Source organism: Pieris brassicae, chromosome 6 (assembly GCF_905147105.1).
Source record: "Pieris brassicae chromosome 6, ilPieBrab1.1, whole genome shotgun sequence".
Taxonomy (NCBI): domain Eukaryota; kingdom Metazoa; phylum Arthropoda; class Insecta; order Lepidoptera; family Pieridae; genus Pieris; species Pieris brassicae.
Genome location: NC_059670.1, coordinates 20113281 through 20133748, shown reverse-complemented (window position 1 = coordinate 20133748; position 20468 = coordinate 20113281). Strand labels below are relative to the sequence as shown.

The 20468-nt window shown below is 36.5% G+C and overlaps 1 protein-coding gene across 2 annotated transcripts in view; it reads left to right on the top strand.

Moving 5' to 3' along the window:
* LOC123710768 overlaps window positions 1–20468 on the top strand; it is a 30235-nt gene that overhangs the window by 5454 nt on the left and 4313 nt on the right. Inside the window, exons 1-11 of one of the 2 annotated variants that reach the window (XM_045662943.1) lie at window positions 9706–10098; window positions 12180–12810; window positions 13307–13459; window positions 14310–14427; window positions 14969–15157; window positions 15986–16126; window positions 16748–16884; window positions 17427–17566; window positions 17668–17818; window positions 18233–18372; window positions 20341–20439. In XM_045662943.1, coding sequence (XP_045518899.1) covers window positions 9888–10098; window positions 12180–12810; window positions 13307–13459; window positions 14310–14427; window positions 14969–15157; window positions 15986–16126; window positions 16748–16884; window positions 17427–17566; window positions 17668–17818; window positions 18233–18372; window positions 20341–20439 — 2110 coding nt within the window. In that variant the 5' untranslated portion in view covers window positions 9706–9887. Of the gene's footprint in view, window positions 1–9705; window positions 10099–12179; window positions 12811–13306; window positions 13460–14309; window positions 14428–14968; window positions 15158–15985; window positions 16127–16747; window positions 16885–17426; window positions 17567–17667; window positions 17819–18232; window positions 18373–20340; window positions 20440–20468 lie in introns of those variants that run through there. The other variant, XM_045662944.1, reaches the window with a different exon arrangement.

Below are 20468 nucleotides of genomic sequence, written 5' to 3'. Positions count from 1 at the left end.
GTGAGATAACATATAGATATATTGATAAACCAGAAATTTTGTATGTTTACACTATTTATTTATCCCTTCTGGAACAGGCACTGTTCATTTCATAGATTTTTAATCGACTTTAAGATAAACAGAGTCTTGACGAAAGTAATACGCTATAATGATACATAACAACATCTCAAATAAAATTCAAATCACTTCTAGAAGGATTGCACTTCCATGTTCCAGCTTACCAGATTCGTGTCCACCAGAATCATGCCTTGTTTGTATGCCTCAAATCAACACCAACTATGCAAAATCTTGGTTTTGTATCGCGCAGGCCAGGCATAGAACGACTAATATTTAAGCCTTGACTTGTCTAAGTTATCTAGGAATATGCTTAAAAGGAGTAAGTAAGGTAAGTGTATCTGTGTGGGCCTGGGTATCTGGAAGCTATATCCAGGATGCTCCCTTCTCTCGCTGAAATAATATGCGCTGGTTCGGCTGTCGCGTGTCAGTATAAGAAAAAAGGAATCCAATAATGGATAAGACTAAAACTAGCACTTACCATCAACGGTGGTGTATCTCACTCTAAACACTGAATCCTTCAATGATGAATCAAAAAAAAGTAAATGCTATACGGTATGCGGTATCTATTTAGTGCGCACGTGACAGCGGTTAAAATTTAACTCCCTTGCGCCGAGACACCACCTATCATCTCCGGTTTGTGTGTTAAAGTCAAATCGACAATTGTCATCCTTCTTTGATTGACACCGATTTAGCGCGAACAGTATCCATAGCGCTAAATCACCTGTATCATTAGCCCACCCCCCACATACACACTCTCTGGCACATACCCTCACACTATCGCATCATCACACAGCACCTGTATGATTATGCCGATACCTAAAATATTTTATTAATTTTATAAATTTTTCCTTTCCTAAATGTTTGAGTCTTTTTGTATATATTTCATCTTTGGCTATATGTTTAGCATAAGTTTTTTATTGTATACAAATTACTTGTACGAAATAAATATTTGAGGATATTTTATGCTCAGTAATCCCAGTAACTTTTACGGCCTAAGTTATTTATTTATCTTTAAGAACATTACAACATTAGAGAAAATATACTAATACAATAATACATTACGCTTATTAATCAATTAATATACAATTGTCAATACACCTTTTTAACAGGACAAAAAAAAGAATACGTGGGTAACATTGAAAATGTTTAGAACCGGCTAGTTAGAAATATTGCTAATGAAACCTTTTTTTTTTAATTTCAATTTTAGAACTCTTTGGTAACCTAATGTTGCATTCATTTGTCATTTGTTTTTGTGAATTGGCGGCAAATCTAAAAATCTTGTTACACGTAACATGAACCTAACGTGAGAAAAATTTCGGTCAATGATTTATTATGACTTACTCAACAACAACAACAAAGCTATGATAGGCTGCAATTAGCATTTCTTAATGCAGCCTCATCTCTTCCCACTATTAACAATTGGTTTAACGAGTTTAAACATGGAAGTAGCAATCTCAATAATGATCCGCGTGCGGGAAGTCCTTTAACAGCGACTACTAAAGATAACATCAGTGCTGTGCGACGCATCAGAGCACCTACCTGACCTATCAGCAGATATGGACAAACCTAGGCATTGGTATGAGTCAAGTTCAAAAAATATTAGGCGTCAGGAAGCTTAGTTCCAGATGGATTCCCCATACTTTAACCGACAGCCAGAAATACCTTCGCATGGACTGGTGTCGCCTAATGCTAGATAAGTTCGACGGCGGTGATTCAAATGCTGTATTTGTCATCGTCACAGGTGATGAAAGCTGGATATATTGTTACGAACTTGAAACCAAAAGACAATCAGCTCAGTGGGTGTTTCTTTTCGAGGATAAGCCTATTACCTAAGGTAAAGAAAGAAAAAAGGCAAGGAAAAAAGATGAATTCCTCATTCTTTGGTCGGAAAGGTCCTTTCGCGACAGTTATGCTAGAAGTTGGAAAGACAATTACTGCAGACTGGTGCCTCAATCGCCGTTTGCCCGTTGTCTTGGAAAAAATTCGACAGCAGCACCCTCGAAGCAGGATCCTGCTTCACCACGACAATGCTTCAGCGCAGTCCGCAAAACGGACTGTTGAATATTTGACTAAGGCAGGTGGGAGTGCCATGCTGTTGCTTTCGGGCTTCAGCCAATCGGGCAGGCACGACCGGGGCAGTACCACTGTCTCACAGAAAACCGGCGTGAAGTGATGCAATAGGTTCATCTTATTGTACTCGCGTTTCGTGCGGTGAGTGAGACTCCCGGAGCCCATCAATTCCCCCCTCCCCCAGAATATGAAGATGCAGTTTATTTAAACAGAGATTACCCCAGGGGGGTACCACACGTTTCCGCTGTGGAGAATCCCCCTCTGAGCGTCTATCATCGGAACAATCAGTATTCGGTGGTGGATGCACAGGCTGCCCTTCGTATTCTGGGGTGGGCAAAAACTGCTCAAAAAACTATAAGTTTCGATCTCGGGGCAAACGGAAGAATTTACCGAAGGCATCCCCTTCCACGCTCTCAGTGGACTTTACCAATGTTAGGGGGCTCAACTCTAATCTTAACGCGGTTCACTTTCACCTCGAAACTGCGAAGCCGGCCTTATTCTTCCTTACTGAGACTCAGATATCCTTCCCGGCTGATACTTCCTACCTCTCCTACCCGGGGTACAAATTGGAACATTCATTTGTGCCGCGGGCGGGAGTTTGCGTGTACGTCAGAGAGCATATCTGTTCTCGTCGCCTCGGGTCGCTTGAAGGAAGGGACCTATCTAGCCTCTGGCTGCGCGTAGACTGCGATGACCATCCGCGATTCTACGCATGCCTGTATAGGTCCCATAGCGGAAATACCGAAACTGAGCGACTCATTGAGCACATCCAAATGGCTACAGATTCCCTGCTCGAAGGGGTTCCTACCGCTGAAATCGTGATACTTGGCGATTTTAACGCTCACCATGCCGATTGGCTCGGTTCGGAAACCACCGATCACGCGGGAAGATCCTTTCACGACTTTGCTTTAGCTTACGACCTGTCACAAATGGTCCCTGCGATTACGCGAATACCAGATGTGGATGGTCATAAACCCTCTTTGTTGGACCTTCTGCTGACCTCACATCCGGAGACCTATCAAGTCTCTGTTGACCCGCCATTGGGTTCATCGGATCATTGTGTGGTCCGGAGTACTGTGCCTACTACGCGCCCTCCTCGGCCCCGTTTTTCGGGTTGTCGTCGTATTTGGCACTATCGGTCAGCAGATTGGGATGGGATGCGGTCTTTCTTTGCGTCCTACCCTTGGGGGCCTATGTGCTTTTCGTCGGAAGCTCCAGATTCCGTCGCTGCCTCTGCCGCCGAAGTGGTTCTGCAGGGCATGGAACTTTTTATTCCATTCTCTGCGGTGCCGATCGGTGGCAGGTCACAGCCCTGGTTTAAGCGTTGGCGCTTCACGTATTGGCATCACGATTGCATTCACTCCAGCTGCCCACTGAAGTATTTCCGAACCAATTCGACTTAGGGTCCTTCAAGAAAAGAGCGTACAAATTCTTAAAAGGCCGGCAACGCACTCGCGAGCCCTCTGGCATTGAGAGTGTCCATGGGCGGCGGTATCACTTAACATCAGGTGAGCCTCCTGCCCGTTTGCCCCCTATTTTATAAAAAAAAAAAAAAGGTGTTGAGATAATGAGTCATCCGCCATACAGTCCTGACCTGGCGCCCTGCGACTTGCATTTATTCAGATAAAATTCGAGGTATTCGCTTTACGAGCCCTGAAGATGCGGTGAAAGAATGCGGAAAAATTAAAAAATACACTGCCTTTGCAACTTTTTAAATTTGTTTGGATTTTCTATTTATGAATTTTTAATTATTATTTCTATGTAGGTCGTGAATATTCTAAATTTACTTCTAAATAAAAGACTGAATGTTATTCTTTTGTTTATCTTTTAGGAGTAAGCCTCGCAATACGCCTCGTAGGAGCCGGCGAGGTGAACAAAGAATGAGTAGTTAGTAAACAATAAAGTGAAGTGTGATTATTTTAGTTAGTTTCAATATAGAAGATTGATACCAGTGTGATTTTAATCTAATTTAAAGTCGTTGCGTGTGATGCCTTTCAACGCTGCGTTTCATATATCACAATTCTTTAAATATCAGTCACTGAAGCACCATTTTTTGGTAGAACAAATAGATGAATTTTCGAAGACTCGTGCAAATTGGATTTTGTCGTACAGGAGTCAGGTCCACTCCACTTCTGAATAACACCCAGTCTACCCAATTTTCGGAGCTGCAAATTACTAGTAATAATAACGGATGTATACGACGGAATCCGCTTTAATCATAGCATATTAGCTGATGTTTTGAAGATTAAAGAAAAGAAGCTTTAATGCGATGATAATGTTGTGTGGCCAACCTTGTGGTGATAGTATCGGCTATACTGACTTTACAGGAGACGCTAAAACATATATTTTATGAATATTCTCTGCTCAAAGCAGATGTAACATGACGATCCAGCCTAAATTAAGGCTAATAAATATGTGATTCATTATTAACCTAATTTACTTAAAAGGATATTGAACATAAGATACATATTAACTCATACATACTAACACAAGTATATATATATATATATATACTCACACACACGTATACTCACACACAAGTATATATATATATATATATACTTGTGTACTATTTATTTCCACTTACCACTGTTTCGCACTTAATATTGAAGTGCATTAATTGAATTATTTAAACATAAAAAATACACACGCTAACAAACAGAAATTTTAACTGTTATTTTTACACATTAAAAATAATAAACTATAACTTATTTAACAATTTAAATCAAAATATCATTTATATAGGTAATTTAATGTACACTTATTAATTTGAGTAATGGATGCTTCAAAATTTACTTTTCCTGCCAGTTCTCAAAGGGAGAGAAGAGAAGAACTGACAACAAACTCATGTTAAAGTAGTTAATTATATTTATTTAAGTACACAATATCATATATAATACATTTTCTACAGTACAGTTACAAGCTATCTTTTAAAAAGGTAGGTTATACTAGTAATTTATTGCTTAACTATGTGTATTGGCTACCAGATAGGCGCTTAACAATGATTTGTTTTTATTAACCGAATATATTAAGCTCTGGAAAAGTAGCCTTTATTCTGTTCTAATCGCGAAGAATTCGAATGAGAGGTGCCTGAACTCCTAGGTTGGTTTTTGCAGACGGAATTTGGAAAATTCTGCTGATTATGTTCTACTGTAATTAAATAAGAACCGAAAAGAATGACTTACTTTATAGGACAAATTAGGTGCATGTACATTACTTGTGAGAACACGCAAACGCGAAGTCATTAATCAATATCACCTTAGGTAATGCCAAATAGTACATCAGTCAAATCAATTAATAGACAATACGTCTGTAACACTGAAAATATTTCGAACTGGCCAGTTAGAAACATTGCAAATGAAAACTTTTTTTGAATTTTAATTTTAGAGCTCTTTGGTAAACTAATGTAGTATATTTCATTCATTTGTCATTTGTTTTTGTGAATTGGCGGCAAATGTAAAACTCTTGTTACAGGTGAAAATGAATTTAACGCGAGATAATTTCCATCTCGTACCACTATTTACCATGGGTTTAAAGAATTTAAGCTTTGTATCAATGATGATCCGCGTGAGGGATGTCCTTTAACAGCGACTACTGCAGATAACATCAGTGTTGTGCGTCGCATAAGAGAGTGACGTATCAGCAGATATGGACAAGCCTAGGCATTGGTATGAGTCAAGTTTCAAGGAAGCTTAGTTCCAGATGGATTCCCCATACTTTAACCGACGAACAGAAACACCTTCGCATGGACTGGTGTCGCCTAATGTTAGATAAGTTCAACGGCGGTGACTCAAATGCTGTATTTGACATCGTCACAGGTGATGAAAGCTGGATATATTGTTACGAACTTGAAACCAAAAGACAATCAGCTCAGTTGGTGTTTCCTTTCGAGGATAAGCCTATTACCTAAGGTAAAGAAAGAAAAAAAAGGCAAGGAAAAAAGATGAATTCCTCATTCTTTGGTCGGAAAGGTCCTTTCGCGACAGTTGTGCTAGAAGTTGGAAGGACAGTTACTGCAGACTGGTATGCCTGTTGTCCGCAAAACGGACTGCTGAATATTTGAGTATGGCAGGTGTCGACATAATGAGTCATCCGCCATACAGTCCTGACCTGGCGCCCTGCGACTTTAATTTATTCCCAAGAACTAAAGATAATATTCGAGGTATTCGCTTCACGAGCCCTGAATATGCGGTGAACACATACGAAATTGCTATAGACGAGACCCCTAAGAAAGAATGGGCCCACTGCTTGTCTTAGTAGTTCCATCGAATGCGACGATGTGTAGAGAGGAACAGAGATTACTTCGAAAAACAATAAAAGTATTGGCAACTTTCTACATTAAGCCGTTTCTTAGTTTCTAAACATTTTCAGTGATACCTAGGTACAATGCCCATGAAGTTCATGAATTTATTTATACAAATATATGTTATATAAACTATTTTATGGAAGTCGGTGCCAATACAAACGTAATAAGTGGTGACGGAAGCACAACTGACTATTATGGACTTGTCACATCTAAAAAGGATAATATGATCTTCTTACAACGTATATAAATATATAATTACCGTTTAATACATTTAATACTCTTGGTAAGAAGACCAGTGAATATTTTCACTGTATCTGTATCTTCAGGTGGCCGGGACCTGAGACTTCTGTATCTGTAACAGTTTTTTCTAATAGGCAAGTAGGTGATCAGCCTTCTCTACGGTGTCTTCATGATGGTTTCTTTCATCGTACGAGCGAGTGTCAATGCGCACATAGAAAGTCCATTGGTGCTTAGAATGTAAGGAATCTATTACTTTCGTATAAGATAAATTATTTAAATCGTTGTTAAGTATTGTTAAAGTCGTAATTCTAATGTTTCATAAATTAAACACAATTACAAAACAATTTGGGTTTGATAAGTATTTGTGTAGCCATGTTTATTTATTATGCCTAAGTTTAAATATTAATGCGGACAAAAAAATGGCAAATTTCAGGGTCACGCTAAGCAATGCATACAAATAAGTCTCAATTTGTACGTGTTGTGTGTTCGGTTTCTAATAAAAAAATTACGTAATTCAATTACTATGGCTAGTGTAAATTGTATATAATAAATAAACAGCTATACTATATATAATATAAATAGTGTATTTACAACAATAAAAATAATTTTTTTTTTAAAGAAATTTTAAACAGTTTGGTCCCTGTTGTAGTGTACCTTTAATGCTGGCAACATTTCATCGCTGTATTGCGATACTTATTCGTTGAGCGAGGAAAGCGCCATCTCTGGGTTCACCCGTAGTGTCTACCAGGCGTCTTCTTTAATTAGCGCCTGTACACTTGAACTCCACGGCCCAAGAGGCTCTACTCTATAAATAATGTAAATTATTTTCTCTTTAGCTCGGGATCGATTCTTGATCCTGGTACACTGTTGCATACCGGCCTAAGCCAAGTGAACTCAGTTTTTAAGGGTTACTTTGTTGAAATTTATGGGTTATTCTTGCTTGCTTGCTAGATTCGTGTAAGATTAGGATTAATGCGGTGGTAATCTAAATGTGTGGTGGTTATTAAGTTATTTTATTATTATTGTACGCTAAACCCGTTTTGATATATTTGGTATTTCTGTATTATTTTTTAATCAATAAAATAAAAGTTATTAACCAATGTTTATATGGGACTCGGTGGCTAAACATGAAACATTCCAGTTAAAAACCTTCTTTTGCTGCCTCTCCGCTGAAGGTTGCCGTCAATCTCGTGAACGCTTCAAACGTCTTGCCCTGTACCAGATGCAGAAACTCTTCCTCACTTCTTATTTATCAATACCCTGAAATAGTTAATAACCTTAAAGTTATCAATCTGATTACAAAATGGGCCTTATTCTCTTCAAATCCGTATCATTTAACACCACTATCATCTAGACCACTCCACGGACGAAGGAGCTATCGTGGAATTTGGTTTCTTTGAAGTCGGTTTTTGACCGCGTCTTTATAATAATACATAGGCCATTAAAGGTCGCCAACGTACCTACTAAAATGTGTGTCTATGGGCTTACCTTTTCAGGCATCCCGTAGGCTTGTTTGCCCCCATATTAAATGATTATATCTTAATTAAAAATACTAAAATTAATTAAAGTAATTTTTACATAATTAATAATATAGTATAATTAGTAATAACATTAGGCTCCACAAATAGATCGCACTCCGGCGAAGAGAAGTACTTGTTTGTACTTAATACATACTACTAAATGATCAATCATTCAAAAATCATCAAAAATATATTCTAGTATATTGAATTTTAAACGTTAATAAATAACTGTCCCATGCCTAGGGGGCTCAGAACAGATCATAAATTAAATTTTGTTTAACGCCTGTCTAATATGCGCGAGCGCAATATTTCACGAGACAAGCTTTGTAAGGTTTACGTGTTGATATGCCCATTGTTTGTTGGTGTGGACGTATTGACACATACCGTGCATTATTTGAGGCCCAGTTTGTGGAGCCCTGGTCACGTGGTGCCTCTCCATTCTGTATATGTGTTTGCTTGTTCGTGTACATTTTGGGCCTCTTTGGGGCTTTACATAGTATTCATAACTGTCATGTTATTTATAATGATTGATGAGTACATACGTATCTATTGTGTATAGCTCGTCCATATACTCATATTTTTTGTAAATATATATTTTAGAATTGAATGAGAATTTTTAAAGAAAAGCCTCTTAAAATTAATAAAATCTAAATAACTTACATTTACATATAATGATTTTATTAGACATCCTAAACACAAAAGTTAATTGCTTTTATGAATGATAAATTTGTATTCTTTGAGGACCTAACATCACCTAATTTTTTGCTGATTCCGGCTCAGTTTTATTCTAATAATGTCATAAAAATCGCACACGTGTAAGTTGTAATGAATTCGTCACACATACATTGAAATCCTAATCAATTACGTATGAGGTTTAAGTATTAACTATATGAAATTGAGAATATTTAGTAGTAGCTACAAGATTTTTACACATAATATAATACAAAGCGTTTTCATCCGATAACATATTTTTTGTCTTATTGATTGAATGTCAAACAACAGTACAAAGTGACATCTAGTGACATAATGTTTCTTGCTGGGGATTCATTACTCATAGTTTTAGATTGGTCAAATAGATGGCAGTGTAAATTATATACACACTTTAAATTTATTTAAATGACAGTCAAGAAAAAGAATGTGTGTAAATTTGTAGCATGATAATTTTAATTTATTAAGACATATAAACAGTGACTTACTTTTAAATTTTAATAATTTTATTATTAATGTGTTGCGGCAACATCGAAACTTTCTCTAATCACAGTGTTTATATTTTTGAGAAAGTTCCATAAATAATGGGTAATAAGTAAAGACTCACGAACGAACAAGCATATATTAATCGACCATACAAACCAACAACATTTTACTCAAAAAGCCTAGATTAAATTTTACATACAAAAATTATTTTTATTCAAAATTTTATCATCAAATTAAGTCAAGGCTCAATAAGTAAAACTTACAGTTCTAGGTAACTAAGGCTGAAAGTATGGCAACTCTTCAAAAGCCAACAAAAAGTCCAAGGCAGCCAAGTAAATGGCGTCTCAATTTGTTTTTTATTCATCAGAAAAGTGTTTCCAATCTATTACGTCGTCTTTTTATTTGTATTTATTGAAGTGATATCGATTTTATTAGTATTATTAATGTAACATTGGCGAATTGTGCCTATTTCGTCGTGGTCTCACCATTTCGTGTGAACAATGGCGTCGAAAGATTCTTTACAATCCCGTGTAAAAGTTAGTGGAAATCATGACTCTAGTGAATATACTAACGGTGAAAAAGTTGGAGCAGATGCCGGTGAAGGTATTAAACGCCGACGATCAAGTCAGGGTTGTCGAAAACCATCGAAATTAGGCAATGACCAAAGTGTGCCAACTAATTTGAAACATGCAACATCTAGAGATTTCAAAGGTATGGGTTGTTAAATTAACATGGTTTTTAAATAAATAATGAGTTCTTGGATTTTCAAGAGTATTTAAGCCAAGCTAGGCACCTATTCGTTATTTTGGTGGGAAAACTGTTAACCTAGCTTACAAGTTACATCACTGTAATGGAGGTCAAAGCTGTTTATAAACAATTCATGCATTTTACGGGGTTTTACAAATATGTGTTATTGGTTTCTCTTGATATCGTCTTAAAGTAATCCATATATCACAATCCTGGTGCTCAGAATTGAGTCATTGCTAGTGACCTTGTTTTCAGAACCTACTTTCTATTCTCTATTTCACCCAATTGGGTATTTAATTTTTTACTCAGAAATGTACTTCTGACCATAAATTTCAGCATTATAAAAAGCTTTAAGATCACAACTAAAAATTATTAAAGTTGAGTCGGTATAATAAATTATTCCCAGACTAGCTTCTCAATGAATCATTTGTAGCAAGCTAAAGTATGTACTTTTCTATACTTCCTATATCATCCTGTTATAAAATGAAATTGCACTATTAGGATTAATTTTCCTTGTGTATTAAGCATTAACATGGATATCACCTAGATATATATTAATTAACAAAATTAAAGCTAAGGTTATGAAATTTCTTGCAAACTAATAAGTAACAAGTTAGTTTTTGTATGTTGACACAGATGTTTGAGTTGTAATATTGGGTTTGTTTACCTAGTTACTAAAGTAGTAATAAAAGTAATTCTGAATAGGAATTAAAATATGGACAAATTGCTGGACAAAAAAATGCATACATAAGAATATATACACAATAGTTTATCTTTGTAATGAAATGTTTTACTGCCATTTTTTATATGTTAATATCTTGATTTTGTTATTTCAAGACTCTTATTTAAATTACATTATTTCTTTAATAAGTTAAAATGAGCTATATCACCTATCACTTAGATGTTCTTTTCAGCTCTATACTATTAGTACTTATGGAACATAGCTATGGAACATAATATATTTTATAATGTTACTGTACAATGTTTGTCATCTTTCCTAATACGTTTATCAGTAATATTAAAAATTGAAATCAACTGATTTATTTTGACTAAAATAAATTGTTTAGCATAGTAAGATGTCAATAATTAATGTAAACTTTTATTGATTCATTTAAATACCAAATTGGAAACAAGGTTCAAATTTATCTGAAGCCAACAAACATCTTACCCATCCTGTCTTTGGTTGGCAAAAGTAGAAAGTAATTGTTGAGCAGAGATGGGAAGAAATTATTGATAAAAAATCCGCAGTAATGGAAATTTAAAATATGTGATATTTGGTTTCTTGCATTTTAATTTCACACATTGTTATTTAAATTATGGGACAATTGTTAATTGCAGATGCTCAAATCAGTTTAAAGAATTAAATATTATGACATTATCTGGTCAATATATTCTTGAAGCCTTGTTGTATGTACAAAAAATATAAACAGTTTTAAAACAAATGGTGACTTTCACCAGTATAATACGCGAAATAAAGCTAGTTTGAGTGTACAACCAACCAGGCTCCAGATTATCACTAAATAAATACAAAGCCCTTGTTAAACATAAATTAATCAATAAAGCTTTTAATAAATTTGACGAATACTTAAATGATCCTAATCCTTGAGATTGATTTGCTCCAGTTCAAACAATTTGTATGACTCAATACTTGGCGATTAAAAAGAGTGGCGGTGCTTCTCTTGTGAACTGATAGTAAATGTAAATTCACAATTAATTTAACTTCTTTTTGATGTTTATAAGCGTACTTGTTGACATATATGAATAAAGATATTTTGAGTTTGAGTTATTATTAAGTCGTTAATTAAACATGGTTATGTTGCAACTTTACCAAGATATCTTTTTCTGTTTGTTTTTTATATTACATCGTTTATTGTGCATAAAATATGTATCTTTTCATAAATTTAACTGTTGTCTTCTAAGAAGTTTATTTGTATGAAAAATTTATCTCAAGTGTGAATGTTGTAATAGTTATGGGAAAAATTGCGCAGTACTTGTAATCCCATTAGATTAGAATATGTGTTCATAAAAGTATTTATTGGTTACAGAGAGGAAACGCAAACTTAGCGGCGATGCAAAAGAATTATGTGTTTGGGGCGAAAATACACGACCGGCGAAACAAAGTAAGATATGGCCAGTTTTCGATTCAGGTGGATTTGGGGATACGTCTATACTTACCATGCACATCTTTCACAAGACACCACCTATGGAGAATCCCCTACTATTCAACAGGACAAACCTTGATGTCACACAACCATTGCTAGACTGTATTGGAGGTATCAATGCATCGTGGAAGCAAACACAGTTATCAAATACAATTCCACACGACGCTACAACAAAAAGGATATATTCCTCAGTATCAAGACAACTGAGAATAATCAACACTCATTTCCTACATGCAATGTCAAAATACAAATACCCCAAAGTTACCCAAGCAAATGTCTTATTGGAAGGAAGCTCGAGACGGCTATCAACTCATTTCAACTTATCACTCAATGCTATTAAATTCCAATCACCAAGGAGAGAATTACCATGTTATGGAAATTTGGAGTTGCCGTTTAAGATAAAACAAGAGCGATCAACGTCACCACAAATGTTTGTAAATAGGGTCAAAATGGAGATGGAGAAAGTTAAAGTGGAAAGGGATAAGGAGAAGGAACGTGAGCGGGAAAAGGAGAGGTAAGAGATTTGAATTTATATTAGTTTCTGAAATTTGGTCTAATAGTTTATTTATATTATATGAATGGGAAAGTTTTGTTATTAATGTAATACTAGATAAGCTCATTTGAACTAGACCTTTCTTTAACATTGTGTCACTTTGTATTTTCTCTGTCTCCCGAGTGCAACTCTCATTCCTGAGGTCCATCACCTCCTAGGTTCGACCACGGCTATGCACAAATGGAGTTTCTTTCTATGTGCGCGTTTAACATTAGCTCGAACGGTAAATGAAAAAATTGCACAACCGGCTTGTCTTAGACCCAAAAAGTCGACGGCGTGCGTCAGGCACAGAAGGCTGATCACCTACTTGCCTATTCGATTAACAAATGCTCTTGAAACGGATACAGAAATCTGGGGCCCAGACCTAAATAAGTTGTAGTGCCATTGATTTATGTTTGAATAGTGTATCTTCGACTTAGGGTACAATCCAGCATACATAGAAGTGTATATTTCTCAGGTCTCACTCTTCACGCCACTCGTGTCAACAATGCAGGCGTCGAGCGCGTGTGAAGCGTTGCTCTATTGGTGTTCAGTGTAGAAGAGACAGAACTGCTCCCACTTGGGGTCCCTTGGCTTTGAGCTTGGACCTTAAAGATTTGAAGTATCATCGGTGAGTTCATTTAATTTTATAAAAACAATTAACAAACTTTTTTTAAAGTCGTCAATATCAAATAATTAAGCATTTATTCCTTAGTACTATTTAAGGCCATAAGGGCCTTTCAAGGTCTTTAAACACACTTCTTCCATAGCTAATCTCACATCAGATTTGTAGATTCTTTTTTTGAAATCAAGTAATGCGACACACGACAAACATTTAAAAAATAAATCGTTTAATTGCCAAAATAGTCGTACAGTGGTTAGATCGATCAACTACAAATATCCGTACAATCAGCCATATAGGCATGAAAATGTCATCAATTTTTGCAATGTCATATAATAAGAACATTAACATAATGTCAAAGTTAAGTTATTTACAATTGGTGTCAAACAATACGGCGAGTATTTAGACCAGTGATGGGCAAAGTACGGCCCGCGAAAGTATTTAATCCGGCCCGAAGGTCCATCAGCATGTATTGTATGTGGTCCGTTATAAATCCGTTTTGACAGTCGAGAATAAAAAGTATATTCTATTTGTATTGCTTTTATAATATTATAATTAAAACCTTTAACAACAATGCATTTTTTTAATAATTGTGGCCTTTCTCTAGAATATTTTAAACTTTGTGGCCCGTTAAAAAAGTTTGCCCACCACTGATTTAGACCATAAGTTTTGTTTTAATTTAATAAAATCAGTACTTTTTAACTTACGGAACTTTCATCGAAATCGGTTCAGTAGATATATGAGTACTTTTAAAAGGGACATGCATAATATATCTATCAGTGTGTATATATTTGTTGACATTCTCTACTCCCGTAAGTTAATACGTAGATATAATATTGTCTTTTAAATATTTTATCAGACTTATGCGTGTCGAAACACATCTAAATGGCGGCGCTAGTGTCGTTTATTTACATCAGAATGATGTAGATATGCTGGGACCAGTACAGCAGGAGGCATTGGCTAAGGAATTTCTTAAGGTTAACATATTTATTTTTATTATCTTATATACTGTCTTTTGTTAACATAGCTTTTACACATTAAGAAAACACTTTTTAAATGGATTGGATTGAAGAACGTTTCGCGTGCTTTATACCGTGACCACGCATGGAAAAAAATCGGAAAAAATTAAAATTATGTAAATAATAATAATACATAGTTACAATCCGTTTAAAAAATGTTTTCTTAGTCTTATATACTTCACCATAAATTTTTAAATACACTTCAATATGTTATATATATATATCGAAAGAAATTTGGCGGTTTGCCTGGGTTGTTTAGTTTTTATGCATTGACAATTAAAATGTCTCAAAAAAAACTGTCCAATAAAAGTTATTATTACAATTACTAGTATCTAATTAGTTGTAGAGTAAATTTATCTGTAATTTTTCTACAGTTTATAGTATAACGATTTATAATCTAATATTGCATTTGACTAAATAATTTGTACTTGAAATATTTAAGTGGTTAATCTAATACAGCTAATAGCAGTTTAGTCTAAAAATAAATTCTAAATTTCAGCTGGTGTTCTCGGAAGATAGTGAAGGCTGGGCACATTTTGTGTGTGGAGTAGTTCGAGGTGCTGCGGGGAGATTGCCTTGTCTCTTAAAATATCTCTCGGAACAATATCCCACACTCACTGTTAAGGCTGGTGTGTTAGCAAGAGCATCAGATATAGAAACCACTACAATTAGTCGGTATTATCAACAGGTTTGTGTAACAAATTACAATATAATTTTTAAAAGTCAGTCGCTATACAAAATTCTATAAAACGTTCTCAACGATGGCTTAAATACAAGTATTATTGCCCAATTTTTTTTGTAATATTGTCTAATTCCTCAAAGATAAGCCTGGTGTGTAATTAATTAAATTAATTATACTAGTTTGTTTGGTTGAACCTGATTTCTTCAGAACTATGGGTTCAAATAAAATAAAATATTTAGTTCAATAGTCCATGTATGGTATCAGTAAATACAATATAGTATTTACGCTGTAGTAGATAAAACCCTTTACGACCACATCGTTTTGACGAAAATCTAAGGTTCAGGCTGAATTCTATTCGACCTACTTATAAAAAACACCACTTTTTATAAAATATTTCTTTAAACAACTACAATGGTAACTGAAATTTTCGGAAAATTATATTTGTTAGAAAGACCAGCCGTATTGAAAACATTCGAATAGGTGGAGGCAGTATCCCCGTTCCACATCTGGCACATTCCTCAGAAACCAAATAGGTACATGTCAACATGTGTATGCGGTATAGTCGAAGCCCAAAACCCGTTTTCTCATTTCCTATTAATCACTCTTTGATCACAAGACGCACCGAAACATATTGTCGAGATGTTAGTGAAACTTTTGACATATCGCAAAGAAAAAAAAAAACAAATTACTATAGAAGAAAAATCGCTTTTCGAAAAATTTTCTTCTTTAAGTGGAATTAGACTTTTTTTTTAATTAGGGAGGAAATATTATTTATAGGTCTTATACCCGTAAAACTAGGGATAAAGTTAGTTTGTAACTATTTTGTCTTTCCAGGTCCAACAATCATATCTAGCGGGCACATTCCGTAGTGGTCCTCTGCATCAGATCTCCCTCGTAGGAACAGTCCATGAAGAAGTTGGGGGATACTTCCCTGACATGCTGGAAATGCTGGGCGAGTGCCCATTTCTTAATTTGGTGAGTAAAGAATATTTATGTTGCTAAAATATTAGACTCCTCTTCAAATGTTTTGTCATTTTGGCTTAAGTGAGATTAATGATGAATAAAAGGTTATTTTTCTTCTGTTTTACTCGGATATAGTTAAATTATTCTTTGAATACTGAAAACGAAAAAAAATATACTCCTATTAATAATACTAATAATATAATCCATTCACTGTAATGTTAAATTTTGCCCCCGTTTTTTATGAAGACTGGAATGATATCAATCTAATGGATATTTTTAGCTACTGTATTCTTTTGTCTCTTTCTGTTAAATTGTATTTTGACTGAGAATAAAAGAGAGTACTTTAGGCTAAACACTGAAATTAGACTATTTTATATTTTAAGAATTCGGGGGTTCATATTTGTTTAATTTTTGTGACCACACATCAGATACATAAGTCTATAATTAAGACCAACTGAAAATTTAACCTAAAAACTTGGGATTGACTCCCAACTAATTTAATTATAAAAATAGATGCAATTTGACATTAACATATTAGTGCTATAATTTCTACCGCATGCCTGTTATTTTTATCTGTGTATATGAAATCCATATAAATTCCAACATTTAATAAATTTATAAAACCTTTTACAGACCATGCCGTGGGGTCCAATGGCCGCTGTTGAAATGGAACCCCAGGAATCGAACGATGGTCCCATTTTATGGATAAGACCTGGTGAGCAACTCGTACCCACTGCTGAATTGGGAAAGAGTCCTATCAAGAAGAGACGGTAAGAGAAATAATATGTTAAAAATAAATGTTTCTTCCTAAATTAATATATTTACACATACAAGAATTAAAAATAATATAAAACTAAAAAATCATGGTTGCACTGGACGGCGTTATCGCTACTAAGCGATCTCTTCCAGGCTACCCTTAAAACAAATAAAACTGAAGGAATTGTAAAAAAATGGAAGAGTGTATCAAAATGTATCATCTATGATAATTATTACACCGTGTTAGACATAGAGGAATGCGTTATGGAAAGGAAATGCATTTGTAAGAGATTCTTTAGAAATTTTAAAGGATTTCCATACAAAGTTCGTGTTATGGAAAGAGACTTTTTGTATCTCTCTTTCTCTGGGATTCCAAATATTCTAATATTAATAAAAGCAACAAACACAATGTATGGTTTAAAACTTGTTAATTTTTTTTTCCAAACTAAATCAATCTATATTTTTAAATTAGGCAAGGCCGTCGTAGAGATATTTTATTATTATTTTCAATTTCAATTTATTTATAATACGTTAAGTTACCTATAAATCTTTTCAGTACTGGTATAAATGAGCTCCGGAATCTCCAATACCTCCCAAGGTACAGCGAGGCTCGTGAATTTCTATTCGAAGACAGAACCCGCGCACACGCAGATCATGTGGGACACGGCCTGGATCGCATCACCACTGCCGCTGTCGGTATGTATAGTTATTACTATTAGTTTATATATTATTAGTATAGATTTGGACAGTTCAGTCAGATAATGTAGTTTTTTTAATGATAATGTTTTCATCTTCAGGTGTACTGAAAGCTATCCATTGCGGTGATGAGCAAGACCGCGGCAGAATAACGAAGGACGTGGTGGCATTTCACGCGGCAGACTTCAACAAATTAGTGCAACTCTTGCAACTTGATTTGTACGAGCCGCCCATTTCGCAGTGTGTTACTTGGTGAGTAATTATGTTAAGCAAACGTTGCTACGGTCGCGAATGTGATGGGTACCCATTTCGATGTCGTGGTGTAAATATAGCAAAATATGATGGGTGGGCGTTGCCTATGCTTTGTGTGTCGTTTTGTAGTCAGTATACCCAGGTCTATGCTTCATGGTGACAGGGATGTCTTTAAAACTAGCCTTCTAGAAGGAAGCGTCAATGAAGTTGTTATACATTCCGCTACAATTTAATGGGTGCTGGGGACTAACACAGTGTCAAGCAACTAATTTTGGTTAATGGTAATTTATTTTCATGGTAGGAGTATATACGAAGTTAAATAACACTCACCCTGGCCAAGAATTGATGGGTTGGGATGAACTGTGATTAAACCACAGAAATATGGTACTGAAAGGTGTCTAAAATATCTTCCAGGCTAGAAGAAGCGAAACTCAACCAATTAAGAAGAGAAGGAGTTAGGTATTCCCGTCTTCCTCTGTGCTCTGACGACATCTACTTTTTACCAAGAAATATTATACATCAGTTCCGGACTGTGTCAGCTGTTACTTCTATTGGTGAGAAAAATACTTTTATATTTTAGATGTACAAGTGGTTTGCGTACTTCAGTTTGCTTACGGCTTGACTTTACATATCCAAATAGATAAATGTGGGTAATGAACACATTTTTAAGCATATTTCTTTTAAGCTACATCGTCAGATTTGGCGAGAGATTGGCCCAACTCCCTTCGGGGACTCGAGCCTTCTGGTCTCTCGCCAAAGCTGTACAAGGGAATTTTTGTCAGCCATCGATACCACCGCTGCACAGGGAGGATGACCACACTGCGAAGGAGAAGGCCGACCTCTTGGGCTGTGTCTTCGCGTTCTCTTCCTCATCACCTTCCAGCGGGCCGGATGGTATCCCTCCAATTGTGCTGCGTACTTGTGCTCCTGAGTTGGCTCCGGTCCTGACGCGCCTTTTCCGGTACCTGTACTCGCTCGGCACTGTCCCGAAGTGCTGGAAGACCGCTTCAATACATCCGATCCCTAAAAAAGGCGACCGCTCTGATCCGTCCAACTATCGCCCAATAGCTATAACCTCCTTGTTCTCCAAAATAATGGAATCCATTATTAATGGCCGGCTCTTGAGGTATCTAGAGGGCCATCAGCTGATTAGCGATTATCATTACGGCTTTCGTCGTGGTCGCTCAGCTGGTGACCTCCTTGTATACCTTACACATAGGTGGGCAGAGGCAATTGAGTCCAAGGGGGAGGCACTAGCGGTTAGTTTGGACATAGCGAAAGCCTTCGATCGGGTGTGGCACAAAGCACTGCTCTCGAAGCTTCCAGCCTACGGGCTTCCCGAGAAACTATGCGACTGGATCTCCAGCTTTCTGGCCGATCGGAGCATCAAGGTCGTCATCGACGGAGCATGCTCCGACCTTAAACCCGTGAATGCTGGGGTCCCACAAGGCTGTGTTCTGTCCCCGACCCTGTTTCTTCTGCATATCAATGACATGTTGCAACTTAGCAACATTCATTGCTATGCGGACGACAGCACTGGGGATACTCTTTACACTGGCCGGGCAGGTATTTCTCGGGCAGTTGTCGATGAATATCGGAACAAACTTGTGTCTGAAGTCGAACCTACTACGTGGAGTCTCGGACGTGGGTAGACTAAATCTAGTTCAATTTAACCCCAAGAAGACACAAGTCTGCGTGTTTTCCGCAAAAAAAATACCCTTTATCGCTACCCCTCTTTTCGAAAACACTTCTTGAAGCCACAGCCAGCATCGGAAAACTTGGCGTTGACATATCGAACGACGTTCAGTTTCGCGGTCATTTGGAGGGAAAGGCTAAATTAGCCTCCAAAAAACTTGGTGTGCTCAGCAAGGCTAGGTACTTCACTCCAGGCCACCGCTTGTAACTCTATAAAGTGCAAATACGGTCCCAGTACCAGCTCCTTCCACTTGACCGTATCCAACGAAAAGCGGTTCGAATCGTCGATGACCAATCCCTCTCCGAGAGGGTAGAGATGTGGGGTCACTCTGCATCTTCTACCGCATTTTCCATGGAGAGTGTTCAGAGGAGTCGATCGTATTAATGCCTGCAGCTGCGTTTCATCATCGGACATTGAGGCAGAATACGAAATTCCACCCATATCACCTCCACACACACATTCCACGACTGAGCGTTTTTCAAGGCAATTTTTGCAACGTGGAACCAGCTGCCCACTGAAGTATTTCCGAACCAATTCGACACAGGGTCCTTCAAGAAAAGAGCGTACAAATTCTGACAAGGCCGGCAACGCACTCGCGAGCCCTCTGGCATTGAGAGTGTCCATGGGCGGCGGTATCACTTAACATCAGGTGAGCCTCCTGTCCGTTTGCCCCTATTTAAAAAAAAAAGTTATACCAACTATATATATAAAAAAATATATATTATACTCACTTGATATTGTTGTATTATCGCGTTTACCTTTTCCTGAAGTGTCACTTTAACCTTTGATAGATATATAAAACTAGATATGCATAATTCGTTTACAGCCTGGCACCTACGTCTTAAGCAGTATTACCCATCATCAGAAGCGTCCTCGCCGGCTGACGAGAGGTTACCACCCGATGCACCAGTTGTTAATAATTCAGGTTAGTGTAGTCATTTATAAGAAAATAAA